The following is a 24,837-nucleotide window of genomic DNA, read 5'->3' on the forward strand; positions in this document are numbered from 1 at the left end:
TTACACGGCTCTTCAGAGTGCTGCAGAAAGTTCCATTCACATGAATGGGCCTTCCCAACGTTCGGGCCTATGTTAAATCTACATAAATCACCAGCAAAGCATTTAATCACCCCTGTCAATGGCAACGGGTTTTGTGCTTCTGATTAATGTCTTTCATATCACTATGCAAGGACTGGAACTTCATTGAAACGTGAAAGCAGACGGTTGATCGATCAGCTGTGTTCTAAAGAATGTTTGATTCAAGTTCAGCAGCGTGTGTTGTTGCGAACTATTTGTTTCTCAGCAAATGCCACGATGAACGTTAACAAATAGGCTAGGTTATGTAGGCTAAAGTCATATCGTGGGGAGTTTATTATTTTGTTTTGGCAAGTAGCCGTATAATATAATCACAAAAGACTTTTAAACATATAGAATTGATTGTGACTACTTTGTTTGAATTTTGAGTGATTTATTCAACTTGAAATGACCGCCATAGGAAATGAATGGGAAAGAGTATAATTTTCATCCAAGAGATAAAAGACATCTCCTTACACACACTCCTACAACTTACCACCAATTTTCCTACACACACACACACACACACACACACACACACAAACAGACACACATACACACACACACACACACACACACACACACACACACACACACACACAAACAGACACACATACACACACATGTACACCCACTCTCACACACACACACACTTAGTTCATGTTGTCAGTTTATGTTGTCTTGTTGCCACATGTACATGTGAACCCCCAATTTTTGCACACACATGCATGTACACACACACAGAAACACTCACACCCACACACACACATACAGACACATACACACATGTACAGCCTCTCTCTCTCACTCACACACACACACACACAGTTCATGTTGTCAGTTCATGTTGTCATGTTGCCACTTGTGCATGTGAACCACCAGTGTTTGCACATATGCATTAACGCACATACAGAAACACACACACACACACATGTTGTAGATGTTAATGTTATACTAATACTCTGTTTACAATAAATATTCTATCAAATAATACTTTTTGTCATGGTATTTGTATTTAAGAGCAGTTAAAACTGTCCGGTTTGACCACGAGATCTAGGGTTGCCAACCGTCCCGAATTGTGCGGGACATCCCGTATTTTGGGTGATTTTGATTTGTCCCGTCAGGGACAGCACCACTCCCGATTTTCAATCACAGCTCATCGGCCTTGTTAACTTGTCAATAGTAGGCTACTGTAAACGCACCTGGAACAAAGTGTCCAGTGCCGCCGCTACCACGCGCATCTCGCACTGTGCGCACGGCACCAAGGGACAGAAGGGGCACCATAATTTAGCCAGAGAACTGCTTTTCACTCTTCTTAGAGAACGATTACAATGTCAAATTGCAGCAACAGCATCTTACATAAGGATGATACTTTTTGGGTCCTTTCTATTATGCAGCAGATCTAACTTGAACGTTATGCTACTCGTTTTAATTGGGAACGAGAGGGAGAGAGGGGAAGTTTCCAGCTGGCTTGTGATTGTTGGTAATTGATTTCACCTTTTTAATATAAGAAACTTTTAAAAGGAAATCATGAGAACAACAAAAACAACGCGAGGAGATTGCGGAATTATCCGGTTCACACTATGCTACTGACCATTTACAAAATGTGAGGGCACTTTGACATAGGCTGCACGCACTGTGATTTGGACTGATAGAATATGAAGAGTGGTCAATTGCCTTTGTGTAATGGAATTGGTGAGTCTTGAAGTCTTCAATAATCCATTTCCCTTAAACTAAGCATTTACATGAAGCACATGATAGGCTATGCCAATTGAAACACTTTCCACTCAGATAGCTAGGTGGCTACCAGGTTCATAATTCACTTTTAATTGCAAACAGAAAATATCTACCTAGCATCATTACTTCTATTTCCACAGGAATGAAGGTTGTTTACACCAACTTAATATACTTATTATTATGCTATAGGCCTAAATGTGGCACAAACAATGTTAGAGTTTGTGGAATGACCATAGGCTATATTTGAATGGAGCTGGCAAAAATATTATGAATACCGTGTAGACAATGCTCTTATAGTGACAGTACACCATTTGTAATTTTTTTATTTTATTTTTTTTTTTTTTGGGGGGGGGGGGGGGGGGGGGGGTCCCCCCCTTTGAAGTGAAGTGTCCCTCATTTGGGGTTGAGGAAGTTGGCAACCCTAACGAGATCTAAGCCTTAGCCCAAAACTTGCTTTGAATTAACGTCGCCACTTAAGACAGTGCAGATCTCCCCAAACAACCAGGCGAGTCCCCAGCAGGCACATACCATGCCTGCTACTACAACTCCATTCACAATCTGGAGGCCAATGAAGGAACATATGACTCTGACTGGAAATCAGACAGGTGTCTCTGATTGCCGGCAAGTGTTGCCCATAGACAGTAAAGGTGTTGCCCCCAGCAATATGGCGGCCACGTTTACAATGCTACCTAATAGAACTCGACGGACAATACAGTATCTAGCTTTCTAATATCTATGCTCAAGAGCACTATACAGGCAGAGGGAGGAAGAGACGGCACGGCAAAGCCAGGCGTCACATTTGCTATCTTAGTTTAATGCTGTTGAAAATGCTTTGCTTTTACACCTGACACCTTTCTGCTTGGCGAGACATTTGTTGGTAAATTTCAGAACTATATAAACATCAAGCATTCACTCTAATGTCAGATGTTTATGATCATGTGGATATTGACTGATGATATTTACTGGCAATTAAAGATACGCAATTTGAAGCCGATAGGATTTTTTGTTACATTCAACAATAATCTTCTCACAATTGCTAGCTGCCCATACTGTGAATAGGCTACACAAAAAAGGTCTCTGGAAGGAGCCCTGACTCCAAAAACTGAAAACAAACAACGTGGGAGCAGTTTGTCCCCAAAACAAAAACAAAACCCTACATGGAATTACTCTGGGAATACTATGTTACTAATACTAATGTTTTTTGCACAAAAGCGTGTGAGTTCAAAGTCAAAATGATTTGAGCCCATAATTCATTTGGGTTAGTCAGCATTGTGATAATAACACAATGTTTACATTTACATACAGATATACAGATTTTAAATCTTCCATAAATGTGGTAGGTAGGCATAGGTTTCGATAGGATTGTGGGTGTTCCAAGCATGCAGAGGATACACGCATTCATCCTCGAAAATTCTCAGAATGATGGACGATAGAAATTTAAAGCACCCTTGACATTGGAACAGTGCTTGGCAAGATTCGATAACGTAACACCCTTGAAAAACCGGCTTTGAAGGACCCATCCTTGACTTTGAGAAACTGAGAACTTTCAGATACTTGGGATTTCCCCGACTCCAGGAAGGAGGAAGGTATACATTTACATCCTTGTTTCAGGTTGGTTTGTCTTTGACCTGGCAAACATGGCAAGACGTCTGCGTCACATTTGCTATCTTAGTTTCATGAGGTCCATGAACACCTTCAGATACTTGGGATTTCCCTAGCTCCAGAAAGGAGGAAGGTATACACTTGGCCTGCATCCTGTTTCATGTTGGTTTACAGTGGTCTTTGACCTGGCAAACATGGCAAGACGTCTGCTGACTATTTAATCTTTAACTTATCTTAGTGAATAGGTCAGGAACAAATTATTTGTAATAAAGCAATGTACTGACTGCACAGTCATTTTTTATATCCTTTCCTGACACTTACAAAGGTAAAACAAAGGCATTGTTGTGTCTGGGTGGGAGCACACATTAAAAAAATGAAAGAGGCGGTGAAACTAAGCTTTCTCGGAGAAGGAGCAGGAATGAGCTCTATGTCCACATTGACGGTGTGATTTCAGGCCGATCTCTCTGCCAACTGAGGGCACCGAACTGTAGCCTATTGTTATTTTCTGATAGCTATATGTGTCTATAACACACAAATGCATCATGGACATCTGGGACTCACAGCTGAAGCTCAGTAGAACACTCAACAGGTAGTGTATGACACAAAAAAAACCTAAAATGTATGCCCAATGTATTATGTATGGGCAGCGAAGTGAGGAGGGAAATCATTGGCCAGTAAGTTACTGTGAATACGTTTTACAGTAAAGGCACTGTACTTCCATTTACAGTAAATACATAAAATACTGTAAATAGAAGTACAGTACCTTTACTGTAAAATGTATTCACATTATTACACGGCTCTTCAGAGTGCTGCAGAAAGTTCCATTCACATGAATGGGCCTTCCCAACGTTCGGGCCTATGTTAAATCTACATAAATCACCAGCAAAGCATTTAATCACCCCTGTCAATGGCAACGGGTTTTGTGCTTCTGATTAATGTCTTTCATATCACTATGCAAGGACTGGAACTTCATTGAAACGTGAAAGCAGACGGTTGATCAGCTGTGTTCTAAAGAATGTTTGATTCAAGTTCAGCAGCGTGTGTTGTTGCGAACTATTTGTTTCTCAGCAAATGCCACGATGAACGGTAACAAATAGGCTAGGTTATGTAGGCTAAAGTCATATCGTGGGGAGTTTATTATTTTGTTTTGGCAAGTAGCCATATAATAAGTCCCTTCAGGGCGAAACAAGACCCCTCCGCTGCGCGTCGGGGTCCGGTTCGCCCTGTCGGGACTTATTTTCCCAGTAATGACCGGCGTTCTATACATTATCCCTTACGTAACTTACTGGCCAATTGTTGCCAGTAAGTTACTGTGAATTTTACAGTACATTTTTTACAGTGTGGCTCAGTAAGTCACAGAATTGACTTTAAAGCACTACTGCTTGTTTATAAATCACTTAATGGAGTAGGACCTAAATACCTCTCAGACATATGCTTCAGCAGTACACACCCTCCAGACCTCTCAGGTCTCAGGAGAAAAACCTGTTAGTAAAACCTGCTGTCACATGGTGAAGCAGCTTTTAGCTGCTATGCGGCTCAGCTCTGGAACCAACTTTCAGATGACATTAAAAAGGCCCCAACTGTAGCCAGTTTTAAAGACTTAAAACCAAACTGTTCTCAGATGCTTTCTGCTAACTGCACTGAGTTATCATTTCTGAATCTGTCTTGGAAATTATTCTTCCTTGTGTCTTTTATTTTGCCTTTTTAATCATTCTCTATTTTTAAATTATTTTACCTATACATGATATTTTACATCACAACTTTAGCATTTTCATGCACTGGTAATTCCTTGGAATTGCATTTCTAGTTTGTTATTATTATTTGGTTTTGTTTATGTAAAGTACATTGAATGACCTGTGTATGAAATGCACTATATAAATAAACTTGACTTGACTTCACTTGACTTGACATTCATGTCACCTGAAACATGATGGTAGACATATCTATTCAAAAGCACATTGATGCTTGTGCATGCCATGATCAACTTTTGATTCTTTGATATGGAAACCAAGTTCATTATTTTGGGCTTTAGATTAGAATTTCAGCTCAAAGGATACCATGTAGTATGCTGCAATTTCAAAACTCGGGAACGGCTTACTCTAGAGGAATGCTTCATATCGCCATGTCCGGTAAGGTCTGCTGTTTATTTGGATGGTTTGCCCTGTGTTGTGAAGCGTTCGTGAGATATTCCATGGAGTAATAGGTGGAGATGGACGAAGCGCATTGGGCAGAATGGAAATATGACTAAATTCCATGTAGGCCTATGTCCACCGTAAATTTTCTCGCGAACCGTTTATCGCAGCACCTAGCTGCTATATCATATATGAAAGCTCCGATTGCGCGTGACATCAAATGTGAGATAAGATATAGGCTACTCTGTGAGAAATTCAACAGGGAATAATGGATGTGCATTTTTTTTCCATATTTTTATGGGGGCTTATCATCTTATAGTGGCAGCCCCCCAAAAATAGTGTAACGTCGGCGCATAAAGACTGTGTTAGCGTTCTCCAGCGAAAGGCATGCTGGGACACGAGGGTGAACATTTGGGGGGTTTATGTCGTTATTCTCCTAAGTTATAAGTGTAATGTTAGCGTCTTTATTGTGACATGTTTCCCTTTTAGTTCTCCCTCGTGTGTGATCCTTTTTGTGTGGGGGGCTGCGACCTCCCCTGTATGTGTGTAGTGTGTGTCTGCTTGACCTGCCCCGTATGTATTGTGTTCTGTGTCTTGGTCTATCTGTGTCCCGGCTCTCGTTCCCAGTGAATAAACCTTTTGATTGGACAACTGTGTGGTTCGCTATCAAATCGTTACAATAGGCTTAACGACGTCCCTGGCTCTCATAGTTATAACAGTAGAACCGGATATATCCGCAATATCCTTTAACCTCGTCTTAGTTGCCTTCATGATTTCCTTTTATACTTTGTTATATTTAAAGCTACCTTGTGTAAGAACTTCTCCCATCTAGCGGTGAAATTCTATATGACAACCAACTGAATATTACTTTCTAGCCCCTCCCATTCCGAGCGCATTTTAACTCCTACGGTGGCCGTTTCATGCCAAAGTTAACATTGCTTCCAGTACTACGACTTCGTCCGGTGTTCCTTCCAGCTATAAGGTTACTTTAGAAAACAATTACACATTGCATTTAGTTATATAGCCAGTAAACATGTTGGGTATGACCTCTATGTAAAGTGAATAGCCTAGTTTTACGTTTTCATTATTTTGGTAGGCTACTATTTCATTGACTAGCATCAGCTATCAGGTTCCCAAACGAATGCATGCTAATGTTATAGTACAGTAGATTCAGTGCTATCGTTATTCTGTATGTGCGAGATTAATAGTGTAAAGGCAATGTTTACAGCGTAGCCTACTATTTTTCTCAGTGAGCAGAGTCAGAGATCAGTCGATGCAACGGAGGTGCAAGGGAAAGGTAAAGGAAGAGGGAAAGGTAAAGAAAAGCCAAGAGCCGGTGGCAGAGGATCGATGAGACCTCCTAGGCAAAGAAAAAGTAAGACTCCAAAAGATGACGAGGAGAGACTGGAAGAACTTCAAAGACAAAGGAGAGAAGCAACGGAGGTTTGTGTTTTTAATATATTTCTCTGAACAGTATCAATGTCAATGACACCGAAATTAGCTCGGAAGCTGCACCAGGCACGTTCGTTTGCGTTGCGTCTGCTGCAGAAAAAAAATAGACCATTCATCTAAAAATGATTTTACGCGTTGTGAACGGAACGCTTCAGTCACGCGCTTGGTGTAGCTTCCCTGCCTGTTTGTATCTCAATTGTTTGTAGCAATTTCTAGCTGTTGCCAGTCAACTGCATGATGCGAGTTGTCTCCCAGTGAAATCACGACACATAATTACGTTATGGTCTATAGAAAATGTTACACAACATTTTCACCTTTTCATTGTCCATACACATACATAGTATTCATCATTTTGTGTGAACACTTGAAAAATGACACAGAGAAGGCTACTATTACTACTACTCTGCTAACAATCTAACTTTGCTACCTAAACAAGCCTATCTGATCTTATTTCTTGTGTCTTATTTCTTCAGACTTGTGGATGGAATGAGCCTGCAAGAGCACAGGAACCTCACCACACAGTTGCTATAGTGAAGCAGTAGGTCTGGTGTTTGATGCATCAGTGCAGACATGTCGTCCCCCCACCTGTGCCAGGGATGCCTTGGTGTAGTTGTACACACTGCAGAGACATGCCAATCGATCAGAAGAGAAAATGCTGTGGACAAAACCCTGCCACCTGTGTGAGCCTTCTGCCTCACTACACACAGCACTGCCTAGATGAAGGTTTTCTCCAGATTCACAGGCAGTACATCACAGACATCACAGCATTAGGCCATGTAAGAGAGCCAGGTGATGACAATAGAGTTCAGATATGCTACCTACAGACATTTCATTTTCTGGCAGCATGGGTCTCTAGGACAGGGTAATAGAAGAGTGATCCCAAGCTGTGTGTGTAGGATAAGGGATAAATTCCCTGACCCTCAGGGACATCTCTGGAATTTATTTCACCTTCCTATAATGTTGTAATGTTGTGTTATTGTAAATAATTTTGTTCTTGTACTGCCTGTTCCTTTTAAAACTGTATTTAATTTATTTTACACCGGTACATCGCTATATTTTGCTTTCATGAAAATAAAAACTTTTAGAATTGATAAGAGACTGTTCATGCTGTACCTCATACATTACATCCACAAACTTATAATTAAAAAAGGAGTTATGGTAATTTACCATTTTGAAACACCAAATGACAGTAACATGGTCAACAATGTTATTTGCAATATATTTATTTACAGAAATTAACAAATTATGGTATTTACACATGAACCCTTCCTTTTTGTATGGTGCCTTTGAAGCAACATGGGCCATCATTCTAAATTTGCAGTCTCCTGGAAAGCTGATCCTGTGGAAGACATGCAGTGTCGTTAGACATACACGCCATTTTATATAGTTCAACATATTGTTACTAATCTGTATAGTGCTATTTTGCCTAGACTGAGTTACAGGCAAGGTTACAATGAAGGCATGCACGTGCATCACATAACAAGACCATTGAATTTCGTCCACATCCTCCTCCACGATGCTCATGTCATGTAGGCTTTGTAAAAAATATATATAAATGCTTATGCTTATATATATAAATGAATAAGCAGAGCGTTTCACAACATATAACAGTACATAAAATGGTAAACACCAAGATATTAAAAATATACTTTCAGTTATTATCAAACAACAATCACATAGAATCAACAATTGTTTTCATGCAGTGAAAAACGTTCAGACAATTTAGTAGGCTACGTCTACAATTAATAAGACTACAGGACAGGCCTCAGGATGTGAACGTCACCCTTGGAATTGGCTACACTAGCATTATCAGATTAGGATATATTTAGGCTACAAAGCAAAAGCAATGAAAAATAACTACAATTTAGTGCCCTTTGCCTGTGATCCGTCATAGCAGATTTATGTTACAATCCTTTTTCATCGACGCGAGGAAAAGTATCCCAGACGTCATTCTAGCGTTATGGACAACCATGCTATACTAAGCCAAGCAACTATAAAACTTAGAATTTACACCATAGACTGTATGTTTACACGAATAGGCCAAATTACCTGTCGAGGAGAAAGCAGGCAATTTCGGCGTCCCTTTTAAAATCCTTGCTCCTCACGAGCTCTTTCCATCTTAGAAAAGCCACTCCAATATTGACTTTGGTCTGTTGTTTTTCCGGTCGCGTTGGCGTTTTAATTCTCTTTTTCGCTTCCTTGGCGACTCCTTTTCATGTCCTCGAGAATAGTTGTAATCCTCCATTTTCAACAGACTTTAAAGGAGAAGTTCGGTGTGAAATTGACCTTAGCTGTACTGAAAGATGTTGCCGAGTACTCGCATGTGTCCAATAGGCACCTTCGCTCACCCCCTAGCATTCCAAATTACGCCGTTTTTAGCCGAGTAGCTGTGGGGGCATAGCGTAGCCTATGCAACTAAATCGCTATTTTTACACCATTAAAAAGGTTCCAAGTAACTCCACACTGCATTGGTAGACTTCTGAGGGTCTTGAAACCTTTTTAATTGTGTAAAAATAGCGATTTAGCTGCATAGGCTACGCTATGCCCCCCACAGCTACTTGGCTAAAAACGGCGTAATTCGGAATGCTAGGGGGTGAGCGAAGGTGCCTATTGGACACATGTAAGTACTCGGCAGCATCTTTCAGTACAGCTAAGGTCAATTTCACACCGAACTTCTCCTTTAAAATCTGCCGGCAGTCGCGAGTAGACTGATCATGCAATGAGTGTTGCCTACAAGCGCGAAAGGCGGAGCTGAATTTCCAGGAATGTCCCTCGTTGGCGAATGTATTTCAAAGATGGAGGCGCAACATGGATTCAGCCATTTGCGCGACTCGCGCGTATGTATTTGGAATAGCAGATTCTACACTTACGAGAATACTTTGATTAGTAAGTGGAAATAATTACACATGAATGAGCACATATTTTTGAAAGAACAAATGGGTTTTTGCTAAGAATTAACTCAAAAAAAGTACACAATGTAGCTTTAAACACTAGACTATGACTGCTATGTTCTTGCACTATTTTCCCCCATGATCAGTTATCCAATTTGGCAATTTTGGCAATTTTGGAAAAATAACTAATAAGAGTGAGGTGAGGTCAGTGTTCATGCCAACACCAATAACTCCAACACTCTCTTAGCTGAAAAGACCACAAGTGAAGTAACAGGTCTTAATCAAGGTAGTTTCAATTCTAGTCCATCAGTTCAAAGACCTGAAAATCTTTGTTGTTGTTTGGGGGGGGGGGGGGGGGGTTCTTCTTTCTTTCCCATGTGCCAGGGATAGAAAACAGAGTTGCTGCCATGGTAACCCTGGCCCAGCTCTGGGGTAAATGGCAAATAAGTTTCTATAGGATAAATGCAAAATTCAGCTTTACTGAAAATGTAAAGAATATACAAATGTTCTGGGAATATGTTGATGATGATGATCATGATGATGAGCAATAGGCTACAGCACAAAAGTTAGAGGCATAGACCTCTGAAGTTCGCCTACAAAAAAACAGCCATCTTGGACATCCGGTATCTGGCGATTTTTCCTATGGGAAAATAACATGGGGATTTTGAATTATCGCATCTTTTAAACTCTCACAGGGATGAAGACGTCTGAAATGCAGACGTTTTCCTGAACACACTTTTGTCCTCCAAGTGGATACTGTGATCTCCGGTACGTGAAGGTGGCACACTTAGATTATTGCTACCCCAGAGCTAACTTGCAATGCAACTTGCCAGTTAGCTTCAATTAACAACCGGATCTCCTTATATGGGCAAAGATGGCCGTTTTGGTTCTTTTTTGTAGGCGAACTTCTGAGGTCTGGTAATCACCACAGCTGAGATGCGGTCGTAGGCACAAGGCTGGAGGCCAAGTGTCACTGGTAGTCACCCGTAGTGATATCTGTTAGCAATGTCACGATGATGAGTGCTATATTGCTGTACACAACAGCTCTACAACCAACTAATTCATTTAAAGACGTCAAATTGTGTTCATTGTGCATCCTGTCATCAAGTAACAAATCACTCAAGAGCCAAGTTTTAATGATAGAGAGGCTATGTGATCGTTCACACAATAAGCTTGCTCGTTTATGCATCACAGTCTGAATTCAACATTCACCCTCCTCCATTTTCTCATTCAATTGTCGAATGTGACGTTCTGCTCTCACGCTTAGAATGTTTACGATGGACAATTCAGTGCAAAATGTGGAGTGATTACCAGCGGTGGGGATGCCACTCATTGCCACTCTTGGAATGTCTCTCGTTCAATCAGAGAATAATACATTTGACTGTTGCATGACAAATCACAAACAGGTTGAGAATGAATAATTTTGAGAACTTCAACCCAGCATTCTGAAGTTGCTTTTGCAACATTCTCTGATATCCCTTTGTTTGTGTTGCAGACACAGCAAAACAATGGCTTCTGAAGTTGCAAAGAAGATTCAGAGTCTCACCACAGCAAAGGACATGAGAGAGTCTACCCAGATCATAATGAAACCTTATGCCAACTGGGAAGAGTACCTGACACCAGCACCACTCTCCATAGCTATAATGGCTGAACTGGTCTTCCTTTCTTCTGGAAATGATTTTGTCATTGACAAAAACTCCCCCAAAGATGGCTATAAGTACATCAAATACAAGTCATATCGTTCCTGCCTCATGCAAGTGTGCAACTCTGGCTGGCAGGCTTTTAATCAAGCCCATAAGAGTATGGATCAGATCCGCCTTCACACTCTCACTGTACCAGATTACATGAAGACTGTAGTGAAGATCCTATTTCAGGAAGATGACGAAGTCGTCCAGGCCCACTTGCCTGACCAGCTGGAGTATATTCGAGTTATTGCCGATGCATGTGTGAATTTAGCCAATGCAGCAGAAGAAAAGTTTACCAATGTGATCAGTGTGATTCAAGAGCTCCTGGAAGCGTGTGTGAATGCAGAATACTTTTATGGAGAAGAGCTGGCCGAGATCAAGAAGAAACTACAAGAAATGAAAATGAGAGAGCAAGCATCCGAAGAAGCCAATAAAAGATCCAAGAAAGCAATGAAGACACTGGAGAGGGAACTAGGAGGGGCACAAGAGCAATATAAGAAAGCAATGGACTCACTTCCTAATGGATGGGAAATAATTGGCATGGATGTAGTGGAAGGAATAACATCAACCATGACAACTCTACTAAGGGGTCTAGCATCGACTCTTTCCCAATCTGTTGCACAAAAGTATGCAACACCAATGCTCTCTGAGACTGATGGCATAAAAGGTAACGATGATGCAGTTGATGAAGTTGATAAAATAAACATCTACAGCAAGTCTGGAGAAATTCTTTCTACAACACAAACAATTGGAAGATACATTGAAGGGAAAGAAATCAAGTGGAAGGAATTGTATGACCAGAGGGGGGAAAAAACATATACAGATTTTGCAGCAGAACAATTTAAAAGGATCCGAAGCAACCTGGAAAGTTCCCCAGAATGCAAACTAAAACAAGAAGCTCTGCCCTTATGTGGAACTGGAGTCAACATCTGTCAGCAGCTTGCAGAACATGCACCTGATGGTCAGTGTAGCAAAGACAAAGAAAATGAGATCATCTCCAGCTACAGAGAGCTCATCAATTCAGCCCGTACTTTTGACACTGAATGCAAAAGTGTCACAAAGTCTCCATCCATGGCGCCAAAATTACCAATGATGTACAAAGAAGAACAAGGAATGTCTGCTGGAAAAAGGGCCTCAATGGATGCTCACTTCCGTGTCGAGCAGAGCCGAGCACAACTGGACAAGACAAGAGACATGTATGAAAAGTGTGTGGAGAACATGGAGAAGAACCAAAAGGAGCTGACTGACATTTTAGTCACCATGCAAAGCTGCCAGACCAAGGAGATCGACTTCAACACCACCATGGATATGCTGGTCAAAGGTATGAAGGCCATGGGTAAAGTGAAGGTGCAATGGGAGAAAATGGTACACTTCTTTCAGATGGTGTCCAATATTGTGAAGGTCAGCTTGAGCACGACTCTGAACAACTTTGCGACGACATCTGAGAAGACACAGAAGCTCTCGTACAATGCCAAACTGTTCTCTAAAGACATGCTGTACAACCAGGCCTTCCAGGCGTCCAACATCGCCAGTCTGGTGCACATGATCTCCGAGACCTACACCGAGGTCTCCAACAAGTACCTGATGGACAGAATAAGCAGCCTTGGCTTGCTCATGGCCATGCAAAAGGATGATCCAGAGTTTGAAAAAGAACGCCTGAAGTTACGGAGCGGTTGTGATGAGGCCCAGAAAGGTATTCTGCACCTGGTCATTGAGCACAAAAATACCTTTGAGAGAAGTGCTGGTGCAAGGATGGAGAAGATTGAGAAGGAACTGCTAGCCATACTGCCTGCTGCAACTCCTGAAGAAACCAAGGCCATTAAAGAAGCTGTCACAGTTGGATTCAGTGAGGAAGAAGATGCCTATGTCTGAGGCAATGGTAAAGTCTTATAGTCTCGCATAATGAACACATAGTTTAACCCAGTGGTTCTCGACTGGTGGTACGCGAACTCTCGCTATGTCTTTTCATAAAGACTCGACAGTGCAAAACAGTATGTACAATATAAAATATGTAGTTGAATTGGCCTATACGCACCTGTATTTTAATGTCGGTCATAATGGTGGTACTTGGAGAGCCAATTGTTTTCGTGGGTGGTATTCATTGTGAAAAGTTTGAGAACCACTGGTTTAACCCATAGTGGAAACACGAAGAGAGGTATGTGGAGAACACGTCTAAATGAAGCCTAAATGAGCTGACTGGGTCTTAAAATGGAATACCAAAAACCTTTTTTAGTCTTTGATTTAAAAAAAAATCTAATTTATGTGTATAATTGTAATTCATAATGATCCATTTTGATATTCTGAGTAAAATCTGTTTAGGCACCAACTCATTTCTTATACCAATTTCATTTTTGTGAGTGTTTGAAATTAAGTTTTAGTTGGTTTAGTTCAGTTTAGTTAGTCTAGCCAAATAATTCATTTTCAAGATATTTACATGCTTTGGCCCGTTTTAGTTAGTTGAGCCAAATAAATAAATAATTCATTTCCAAGATATTTACATGCTTGTTCATGTATGGCCCGGTCAAAATATAGCATAACTTTTCATGTGCCTATATTAAATCTAAACTTGCACCGTGTTTGTATTTACAGTTATTGTCAAAAAGACATCTCTTTATCTGTTCAAATGTGAAAGAAAGGAACAAAATAAAGAATCAATTAAAGCTTCAGCTCATTTTATTTGTTGTTTGCTCATGTTCTTTTATCTCAATGATGTTTAATTTTTGTCAAAGTTTTCAAAATCTGTCTATATAAGACATATACGACTTGTTGTATTGATAACAAATATTGTCAGCAAAAAGATAAACTACTTTTGTTTTAACTATCATCCATTTTAAGACATATGGTACATGTTTGTAAATCGGACTCTTGACACACCCCTAATTAACACCTGCCTAATCAAGAGACTCCTGTGTAACATAAAGAAATGAATGACTTGCATGTGTGTGAAAATGACGTCATAATGCCGATGAAGTCATAATGCCGAAATGTTGGTAAAATTAAACTTGAAGCATATTGAAGTTCTGAGTGTGCCTCGACACTTTTTTCTTGACTCAAAGACATCTTATATGCACATAAAAAAATGGTGAAATCCATTTCAGTGAGCATTTCACCTTTACATTTCGCACACAGACATCTCCGCTGGACATTCCAGCAGTCAGCATGCGTGCTCCCCCACCTTGTGACATCAGTGACATTGTTTTATATGATACACTGCACATTTTAGTGACCAAGGCACATATGTACAATAATCATGCATTTTAATCAGCATCTTTTGACATGCCACATCTGTAGATGATTATGCTGGCAAAGGTGAAGTTGACATCAACTGCATTAATTTGTCAGCAACCTGTAGCCCAGGTTCACTACAATGGAGTTCACCAACAGAGGTCGCTAGAGACCACTACTTGACAGAGCCGTACAGAGTGCTGTAATAGGGGTGTAATTCTCACTCCAGTGTAGCAGGTGGCAATGTTGAGTTATAAAGCATCAGAATGGTTAAACATCAACAATACGAGGAAAATCCTCTCACCGAAAACCAATCCTGTCAGTCATTCACCCATCTATCATAAATCTTTGCGGTCTATGGTTTTTAAACGTCTTGAGTCCATGATAGGACTATGCTGTCGGACTCGGAGGGTCCATTATGGAGAAAGGTTCCGTCTTTCACCGGTCCTATTCCCAGGGCACGACACGGCCATCGAGCTGTGGCTATTCGAGAGCTAATTGTAGTGTTTGGAGGAGGAAACGAGGGTATTTCGGAGGACCTGCATGTTTACAACACTGGTAAGCTAGCTAGCGTGCTAGTTTGCTAATATTACTGAACGGTATGATACATCGATAACGTTAGCTAGATTTTCAATAACAGTAATTGTATTAATACTGTTCAATTAAGTTAGCCTCTTAATTGAGAATTAACAATAACTCAGTAACGTGAATGATCGAATATGTGGGCTATCTGCTGTATACTTAACATTCGCAAAGTTTACCTAATTTGGCGGCGAGATAACAAAGTACCCAGATGTTCCAGCCGCTAGTGCTAGCTAATTAGCTCTACCAACGATAGCCGTTTCACTGGTTACCGGGGCAACTGCTTAAAGATGGAGGCAGAGACAACGCCATTAATTCATATGACTGTGTAGCCCTTACGATACAATTTTATTGAAAGACAGTAGATAGATGAGACAAATGTTGGTGGTAAAGCATTAATGCCATTCTCTCAAGTTTGGATATAGGCCTAGCTTTTGATTCACATACCCCAAAGCGGTATTGACTGCGACTAACGTGTTGCTGTTATATACTGTATGGTTGCTTTGGCCATGACCATCAACAGAACATCACCGGAAGTAACAGCCTACATTTATTAATCTGACTGTAAAGTTTTTAGCCTCGTTTTCTTGCGACTTTGTAACATTTGCTCTGTTGTTTTCATGGATACACAACATGGATGAATTATGGTCCCCAACAAAACGCACTTCTTGTTTTGCTTGTTCCTCACTGATGTTCAGTGTCCAGGCAATGGTTTCTTCCAGCGGTCAGAGGAGACATCCCTCCTGGCTGCGCTGCCCATGGTTTTGCATGTGAAGGGACCCGTATCCTGGTGTTTGGTGGCATGGTGGAGTTTGGCAAATACAGCAACAATCTCTACGAGCTACAGGTAACATATCGATACCATTGCCGCCAGTCTAGCGTCTGGCTGCTGCAGTATGACCTGGCACATTTAGTGGTGCATCATAGATGTAGCCTACAGTCTACAACTGTCTTGTACAATAGGATAGAAAACCTAATTTACTCTTTCGAAATTGGGGGCAGCCGTGGCCTACTGGTTAGGGCTTCGGGCTTGGAACTGGAGGGTTGCCGGTTCGATCCCCGACCAGTAGGAACAGCTGAAGTGCCCTTGAGCAAGGTACCTAACCCCTCACTGCTCCCCGAGTGCCGCTGTAGCAGGCAGCTCACTGCGTCGGGATTAGTGTGTGCTTTACCTCACTGTGTGTTCACTGTGTGCTGAGTGTGTTTCACTAATTCACTGATTGGGATAAATGCAGAGACCAACTTTCCCTCATGGGATCAAATAGTACATATACTTATACTATATAAATATTATTAACTCTAACCCCAATTATTCAATTCAATTCTGTTTTTGAAGTTGAAATCAATTGAAGTCTGCAGCAGCCATTGAATCTGTTTTACTAGAGAAAGTTCTTCTCCCCTCTGAGTCAATTGCTCATGTTTCCATCCATCCTACTGTATGTGTTACAGGCAAGTCGCTGGCTGTGGAAGAAATTAAAACCCCGAGGCCCGAAGAATGCGTCCCCTCCCTGCCCTCGCATCGGTCACAGTTTCACCCTCATCGGAAACAAATGCTACCTATTTGGGGGTCTGGCCAATGACAGTGAAGACCCTAACGGCAATGTACTAAGGTGGGCACATCACTGCAAATATACTGTACATATAACTGACTGACAGAGTTTTGGAACAATGGGACAGTGTATTCAGAATGTAAAGACATGTGATCTTCCTCTGGAATAGTGTGTAGATTCTATATTTGGTTTTACACCTCTGGACAGTTTTTGTTACATCTTGTGCACATACAAAACATGTTTTTTAAAACAATTAACTAAAATATACAGTTAGCTCCTAAAGTATTTTGCCAGTTACAGTTGTTTTTCTGGTGGTGTGCAGATGCAGAACGGATCTGAAATTAAATGGCAGACTTTCAGCTTAAGTTTAAACTAAAATAACGTTGAACTAAAATATCACATTAGCCTAACTGTTCAGGAATGACAGACATTTTGTATTGACCTACAAGCAGTTTCATGGCAAACTGTGGCCTGTTTCTTCATTATTCCAGGAAAAAATTAAGCAGATAAAAGGGGTAGAGTTCATTTCAACTGTTTGTATAATAAATATTATTGTTCAACCCCTTGAATTAAAGCTGGAAATGGCAATTTCTGATTGATTCTGGTGGTGTATCAATTATCAATGATTATGATTATAAATGGTGTCACTGTCCATATACTTCATATGGACCTGTTCAATTGCCAGAAAGGTAGATATATAACCCACATCCCCCTACACACATCCGCCGTGCAGGTACCTGGATGACTTTTATGAGCTGGAGCTGCAGGCTGTATCAGGGGTCAAGGGTTGGAGTATTCCGGACACAAAATTTGGGGGTCCCTCCGCCCGTGAGTCCCACACGTCAGTGGCCTACTGCAAGCCCGGTCACAGCCCCAAGCTCTACATCTTTGGAGGCATGTGTGGCCATCGGCTTGGTGATTTGTGGCAACTGGATATTGGTGAGCTTAAGTTGCTTTAAGCTTGTTTTAATGTTTTTTTTTTGTCTTCTGTGTAGCATGCAGCATGTTAGATAATTAGACTCAAAGTGTTGAGCTGATTAGATGTTGAGTGTGCACTGTGCAGCCTCACCTTTACCTTTGTCCCTGTCCTGTGTAGAAACCATGACGTGGTCCACTCCGGAAATGAGAGGACAGTGCCCCATAGCCAGAAGCCTCCATTCAGCCAACGTCATAGGAAACAAGTAAGGCTGAATTTCATCACCATCACTGTGCATTTGAATTTCTTGCAGACATTTGATGATGAATGGTATCTCACTTTTCTCTCTCTGGCGCCTCTCCACCTCTCTCTGATGGCAGGATGTATGTGTTTGGAGGCTGGGTCCCGGTGGTGGAGTCGGAGAACAAACCCAACGCCCTTGGTGTGGAGTGGATCTGTACTAACTCTCTATCATTGTTGAATCTGGGTCAGTATTTCCTGTTTCTGGTGCTGGTTTGTCTATTTGGGCATCAGTGACTGCAGTCTTTGTTTGGTTTTAGCAGTGGGATTGTTTTTGTGACTCCACGTGTCTTGTTGAGTAATGCTTCTAATCCTTTCCATAAAAGTGAACACTAAAATACACAGAGACTTGTTAAATTGTAATTGCATTAATGCCAATGCTGTGTAAGGGCCCTTCATTAAGTATTTCTGAGTATGCGACTGTTGGTGTTGGTCGACTGTTTGCAGACACCATGACATGTTAAAATTATGCCGTTTAAACACTGTATTGGTGTTAAAATAATTTGCAGTCACCATGGCATGTTAAAATTATGCAGTTTAAACACTGTTAAAATAATTTGCAGACACCATGACGTGGCAGCGTCTGGGCCCAGAGCAGGAGCAGCAAGAGCAGGAGCAGCAGGCTCCGGACGAGGGTTCCACCACCGCCCCCAGAGCTCGGGCAGGCCACTGCGCCGCCGCCATCGGCTCTCGCCTCTACATCTGGAGCGGCCGCGACGGCTACCGCAAGAGCTGGAACATCCAGGTCTGCTGCAAGGACCTCTGGTACTTGGAGACGGGTGAGGAGAAACATGCTAGTGACAGAGAGAGCCTGTTTAAGCAACACTCAGTCACTCCTTTATTAATCATGATCGCGTATGAAGTAATGGGTTTGAGGTTTATTCCTACTTTTGGAAGTTGCATGTAGTGCGTCCGTGTGGAAGAAAAGTGCTTCATTCATAACAACTGGGGGCATCTGGAAATTGAGGAGTAAAACCAAGTACCTGACAGCCATTCTCCCTTTCTCCAGAGAGGCCCACCACCCCGTGCGCAGTGCTGTTGGTCAAATCCACCATCTCCATGTTGCATGTGTCTTGGCGCCCCCTGCCTGCAGCAGAGTATTACCTCCTCCAGCTGCAGCCGATCAGGCCCCCCCACGCCCCGCCGCCGTATCCCTCTGACCCCTCCATCGACCCCCAGGAGCAGTCCACGGAGGTCGTGGAAGAGGGAAGCGCACAAGGTGAGTGACCACAGGCCGTCAGCAGACTGAATGAATGGCTATAGCTTAGTTATGAGTTTACTTTTTGCTGAAGGCTCTGCGGTGGAAGTTGATTTTTGAAAATGTGTACATCTACCAGCCACTTGACAGATTTTTGGTCACTCAAAATGAAATTAATGCTTTGTGTCTGAAACCTACCAGCCACTTCCATATTTTGGCTGGTGGCAGGTGCTTATTTCCATCCGTGGTTAGGTTCATTCAAGTGTGTGTTGTGAGTTGTCTGTAAAAGTGTGGACCATAGCGCTCAACTGGCCCTGATGTGTTTTCCACCAGTCCATCTCTCAGATAATCCTTTTGGTCAGAGCCGTGACGGCCTGAGTGGAAAGATGTCATCTGGAAAGAAAATGACCTCACCACTGAAGGTACGATGCCCCCCCCCCGCACATCTGCAGTCAGTCACATCTGCATTCTCTCTCTCTAGACTGCTCTGCTAGTGCACTGGATGCTGAGTCATGCAGTGTTTTGTTATATTTCAAGGACCACAATGGCAACGAGCCCCCGGGGCTTCATTGTGTTTATCCTTTTGACCGATAATGTACAGAGGTGTTTTATTTCTCTATTCATTAATTCTCATAAGAAATGTCTTTTGTACAATAGTGTAAATAACGAAAATCAATCAATCAATCAATCAATCAATCAATCACCCAAACAATATTTCCAATCACACAGCCTTGTTCAGAGTTGTAGTCTCATTATTTTTTAGGGGTGTTTGATGAGAGTTGCTCACAGGCTCTTTGGTTTCCTGTCAGGGAGGAGGTGTAGTGGAGACCCCCGTGGAGATTTGTGAGAGCGGGTCAGAGCCGCCGATGGATCCCCATCCCACGAAGGAGAGGAGTGGAAGAGGACTACAATCTGAACCCTGTGAGTAAAGCCAACACAATGTAGGTTTAACTTTTTACCTGAAATGAACAGCTTAAAAACTGAATTACAGGAAGCTGAATGGAGTCTCTGTCATTGCTGACACATGCCGTGAACACCTGGTATTACACTATATAACATTGCTAAGGATCAGGACCCTTTTCATCAGTTTGAGATGAACTGGATACCCCTTTAGCGCTAAATGGGTACCCAGTAAGTTGAACATTTATGAAAAGGGGAATTCATTCCCCTACATTGTGTTACTTAAACTGCAGAAGGTCTTTTAGCATTTAGGTAACATATGAATGAGGAAGTGTGGAGGTTGGACTTAAGGTATGGGAGTGGGATGTGATGGCACTGAAACTGATGCACTGTTGTGCTTGTGTGATTGCAGACTCTACATTGTACCCAGGGAGTTCCATGGATCACCTGAGCCAGGTAAGGGGGAAATCCGCTTCTGTTTGTTCACCCAGAGACCAACACCTAGCAGGTAGCTTAGTACTGTATCACACTCAGCATCAATATTGTCATTACAGTTGATGATCACATATGTACTGGAGCTGTAGGTTTTTAGTAGTGCCCTTTGTTATTGTTGACCTTTCTCATTGCATAGACTCCAGCTGAAGAGGAGAGCCTGGAGGAGCCTGTCTGGTTTGATGTGGGCGTCTTTAGGACGCTATTCGCTGAGGTCACCGAGTACTACCTGCCTCCCGAGGGAGAAGAAGAAGCACTACCCCCTCCGTACCACTTCACCAGCTCCAAAGAGGTATCTGGACTCTTACTCTTACGCGTTATCACCACGCTGGTGTATTTTAGTGAGGATTATGTTTATTATTGAATTTCATTATTATTGCAGTTTCATTGTTAAGACAAGAAATAACTGCCAATTTGTGCTTAGCGTGTTTTTTGGATAAAAAAAAGGATTTTTTTTTACATTCTGGATTTTTCTGGACATATCTGTCTCTTCATTCAGGTCAAACAGTGGATACACGAGTGCTACGAGGGCAGGGAGAAACACTCTCTAGAGCCAGGTGTCACTTACAGGTTCAGAGTGTCCGCCATCAACAGCCTCGGCCAGGGAGACTTCAGTGCTGTGAGCGAGTACAAGACCTGCCAGCCTGGCTTCCCTGGAGCGCCCTCTGCTGTCAAGATCAGCAAGGTACAACGCCATTCTGTGGCTGCAGCTGTAAAGGGTGGTATTTTCAACTGTGGCAAGCTGATGGCTCCCACACACAGTTGCGTGCATTGCAGTGCTGGAGACGCATCCCATTCACTGTACATGGGCTTACGTCATCCGTTGCCGAACTGAATTGTGGGTCCGTTGCTTCGCGTTGCTCCCATCGCTCGCGTTGAGAAGTTCAACTTTTGCTGCACCGACGGACAACAACAGACGGCACCAGCCAATCAAATTACGGTTATACCTTAAGTAATTTGCATAGCTACCGTCGGGAACACCCACTGGCATGCGTTGACCGAACTCAACTGTGTGTGGAAGCCGTAAGTGAAGCAGTGCACGGTGCAGCACTGATGCATAATGTAGGCATTCTGTCCTGTGACGCGTCAAGTATTGTCAAGTAATCACACATCTGTTGTTCGCAAAAGCATTCACATCTATACACATACCCTTTCAAGTTTCTGGTTTAAGCGTTCATAATCAATGCAGATAAGTTGTAATGGAAATGTATCAGACAGAGAGTAGTGCTCTATAAAATGTCAACTTCATTTTAGTTCATCCCCAAGATACCATCAGCTCACTGTTGTTTTTTGTACAGCAGGAATTGCCTTTAAAATGCACGTTTGTTGAAAGGGTCTGTAGTATCTCTCTGTTCTTCTCTCTCCTTTTCTTCTTCTTTTTGTCTCTGTCTCTCTCCCTCTTTTGCTCTTGGCTCACTCCTCATGTTCTGCTCCTTGATTACTATCCCTAACTCTGTGTTGTTTAAACCTGCTTCTCTGATGTCTCCCAAGGTCCCACCTTTGAAGGTTTTAGAATATCTTATTAGCATAGATTTTGAGAAACATATTTAAATTTCTATAACACACAGTGCTCTGGCCATTAAATAGCCTTAGTTGCGGAAATGGCCTTAAATTAAATTAAACAAACAAACTCTGATGCCTCCCTCTCGTCTCGTCTCGTGTCCAGGTGTCTGAAAACGTGCACATCAGCTGGGAGTCGCCCACCTCTCCGTCGGGGAAGATCCTGGAGTACAGCATGTACTTGGCCGTGCGGAAGAGCCGCGGGGGCTCCAGCAGCGCTGCTGCTACCACCACGGCCGGCACGGCCAGCGGCGACATGGCCTTCATCCGCATCTACCGCGGCACCAAGACCTCCTGCACGGTCAGCCCGTCGAACCTCAGCAACGCCCACATCGACTGCTCGGCGCGGCCGGCTGTGGTCTTCCGCATCGCCGCCAAGAACGAGCAGGGCTATGGCCCCGCCACACAGATCCGCTGGCTGCAGGGTAAGTGTGTGTGTGTGTGTGTGTGTGTGTGTGTGTGTGTGTGTGTGTGTGTGTGTGTGTGTGTGTGTGTGTGTGTGTGTGTGTGTGTGTGTGTGTGTGTGTGTGTGTGTGTGTGTGTGTGTGTGTGTGTGTGTGTGTTTGAGAGTAAGTGTTAAGTGTGCCTGTTTGTGTGGTTGTATGCAAGCATGCGTCTGAGTGAGAATCTGTGGAAATCATACTATGAAGGACAATATATTTGTTGTCAAGATGCACATAATTAAACTTATATGTACTCGGTGGATTCCTATTGACACCTGAGTCACTTCCTGCTTTTTCTGTCTCCTTCCAATAGATACAAGCAAACTTAAAGCCTCTTCCACTGAATCCAAAGCAAACTCCGGAGAGGCGGACCAGGAAAGCAAAAAAAGATAGAGGAACCCCAAATCCTAACCACTGGGCTGATCTCATCAGATGGGTTTGAAATAAGTACTCCATCGGATGCCTATGTAAAGTCACTCAAGACAGGGTTTCTATTGTAGCACAATGCCTGGCCTTAGAACACATGTTTATGTGAGACAAATGTCAATCCTGCCATTTTTTTGTAAATCCATGAGATATACTGACTGTAAAATACTACATAAGTGGAGTCACGATTTTCCCTCTGGCCACTACAAATGTAGGAGTAAATATTGTTTTTCGATTCTTTTTAATGAATTTTTTTTCTTTTTTTTGTTTTTGTACATATGTATTTATACTCTTCTTTTTTTAAACAAAAAACAAAACCCAGTTTTTATGTGTTTTATTTTATGTCATGAATCCTTCTCTGATGACGAGGCCAGGTTCTTTTCGTAATATGGATATGGAGTTACTACAGCAGCTGGGTTTCAAGTGCCTTGAAGTGCCGAAGGGGCCACTCTTGGGTCACTTATTTTGACTGGTGCTTTTGATTTAAGTGTTTCACTGGTTTTCGACTTAGTCAAAAAGAAACAAAGATTGTTACTTGGCATTAAAATATGTCTACATTTCACTGGAGGTATGCAATCCTAATGAGTGTTTGGTCAAGATGATGGTTGATGATACTATATTAATAAAGCACTTATTTATTGTGTATTGTAATATATGTTATCACACATATCTTAGCGTGTATGTTGTTTAACATTAACATCCCAATATTGGTAGAAATATTAGTCCATTTGAAATCATCTGCACCTTTTTACTATTCCATATACATTTCAGGTAGCACTAAAGAGACCAATTACACATTTGCTTCAATCCCTTGATGTTGTGGTCTTTACAGAAAACACTGATATGTGTTTTGATATGTGCTCCCAGTCTTAAGTAAGCATTATGCAACATTGTAGCCTCCATTTTTCTAACTGAGGTACTGTAGACAAACAGTGTCATTTTTTTCCACATGTTACATTGTTTACATTGTCCTTGACCCATTAAAGCCATTACATGCTTCTTTTTCTTTACATTTCTGACACATCTTTTTTTATAAAAAAAAAAAAATTAACATGGAAAAAAAAGAACAGCTTGCATGCAGTTCATGGCTTTCGTTCAAAGTTTAATTCCGGAAGGTGATTGTTGATGTGCTAAGCTAAAGGTTCTAGCAAAGATCCTTGATTACTAACCCTCTCTGGTTCTAGCTTAACTGGGGAATGTTCTAAAGAATACCAGGGTTCACTGAATTCAACCAGAGCCTCTAGAACCTTACATTTTGTGGAACAGAATCTTCTGTTAGAATGTTCAAAACTCCCCTGCTGAAGGGTTAATCATCTGGGGGTATTCCAAGTATGTGGTTTAGTGACAAACCTGGGTAAATTAAGCCAGAGTAAGTGGCAAACCTCCTACAAGAGCCCTAAGGTATTGTTTTTTAAGGGGAATGAAGCCATGCAGCTCTTCTATTAGAAGGTTTACCCCTTACTCTGAGTTAACTTACCTAGGTTTATCACTTACTTGGAATACCCCCCAGTTCTATGGGCTGCCATAGACTTCAATAGCGGAAGCGTAATAATAGGGAAGAAAACAATCACTATGGGTTGCCTCGCAGCTTCGCCCCCAAATAATACAATAGTTAAATTTAACAGTAAACAATTTAAAAAGTTGGTAAGACTACACCAAGGAGAACAGCAATAATAAACAATGTCAATCAAT

At 41.9% G+C, this 24,837-nt stretch overlaps 2 protein-coding genes and 1 long non-coding RNA gene across 3 annotated transcripts; all 3 read left to right on the plus strand.

Annotated features, from left to right (window-relative positions):
* Positions 1-6,475: 6,475 nt before the first annotated feature.
* On the plus strand, positions 6,476-7,684 carry LOC143136747 (uncharacterized). Its single transcript, XR_012989430.1, has 3 exons — positions 6,476-6,507; positions 6,776-6,968; positions 7,451-7,684. It is a non-coding gene; the product is annotated as an uncharacterized LOC143136747 (long non-coding RNA).
* A 3,684-nt stretch (positions 7,685-11,368) lies between these two features.
* On the plus strand, positions 11,369-13,508 carry LOC143136748 (uncharacterized). The gene has a single exon (XM_076297444.1). The coding sequence runs from the start codon at positions 11,377-11,379 to the stop codon at positions 13,423-13,425; it is 2,049 nt and encodes a 682-aa protein (XP_076153559.1). The 5' UTR covers positions 11,369-11,376; the 3' UTR covers positions 13,426-13,508.
* Positions 13,509-15,099: 1,591 nt separating this feature from the next.
* hcfc2 (host cell factor C2) lies at positions 15,100-24,155 on the plus strand. Its single transcript, XM_076297088.1, has 15 exons — positions 15,100-15,336; positions 16,059-16,207; positions 16,810-16,970; positions 17,644-17,849; positions 18,007-18,091; positions 18,207-18,313; positions 18,690-18,905; positions 19,136-19,345; positions 19,658-19,746; positions 20,134-20,245; positions 20,637-20,680; positions 20,856-21,008; positions 21,216-21,401; positions 22,383-22,701; positions 23,033-24,155. The coding sequence occupies exons 1-15, from the start codon at positions 15,171-15,173 to the stop codon at positions 23,110-23,112; spliced, it is 2,283 nt and encodes a 760-aa protein (XP_076153203.1). The 5' UTR covers positions 15,100-15,170; the 3' UTR covers positions 23,113-24,155.
* Positions 24,156-24,837: the final 682 nt, after the last annotated feature.

This window comes from Alosa pseudoharengus, unplaced genomic scaffold (assembly GCF_046254945.1).
Source record: "Alosa pseudoharengus isolate Yale_2024_CS ecotype anadromous, Long Island Sound unplaced genomic scaffold, YU_APseudo_1.1 YU_APseudo_1.1_scf_20, whole genome shotgun sequence".
NCBI lineage: Eukaryota > Metazoa > Chordata > Actinopteri > Clupeiformes > Clupeidae > Alosa > Alosa pseudoharengus.

Coding starts and splice junctions, on each gene's coding strand:
- LOC143136748 (XM_076297444.1), top strand. CDS start 11,377: ATGGCTTCTGAAGTTGCAAAGAAGATTCAGAGTCTCACCACAGCAAAG.
- hcfc2 (XM_076297088.1), top strand. CDS start 15,171: ATGCTGTCGGACTCGGAGGGTCCATTATGGAGAAAGGTTCCGTCTTTC. Junction 17,850..18,006: donor TTTGTGGCAACTGGATATTG/GTGAGCTTAAGT, acceptor TGTCCTGTGTAG/AAACCATGACGTGGTCCACT. Junction 21,009..21,215: donor ACTTCACCAGCTCCAAAGAG/GTATCTGGACTC, acceptor CTCTTCATTCAG/GTCAAACAGTGGATACACGA.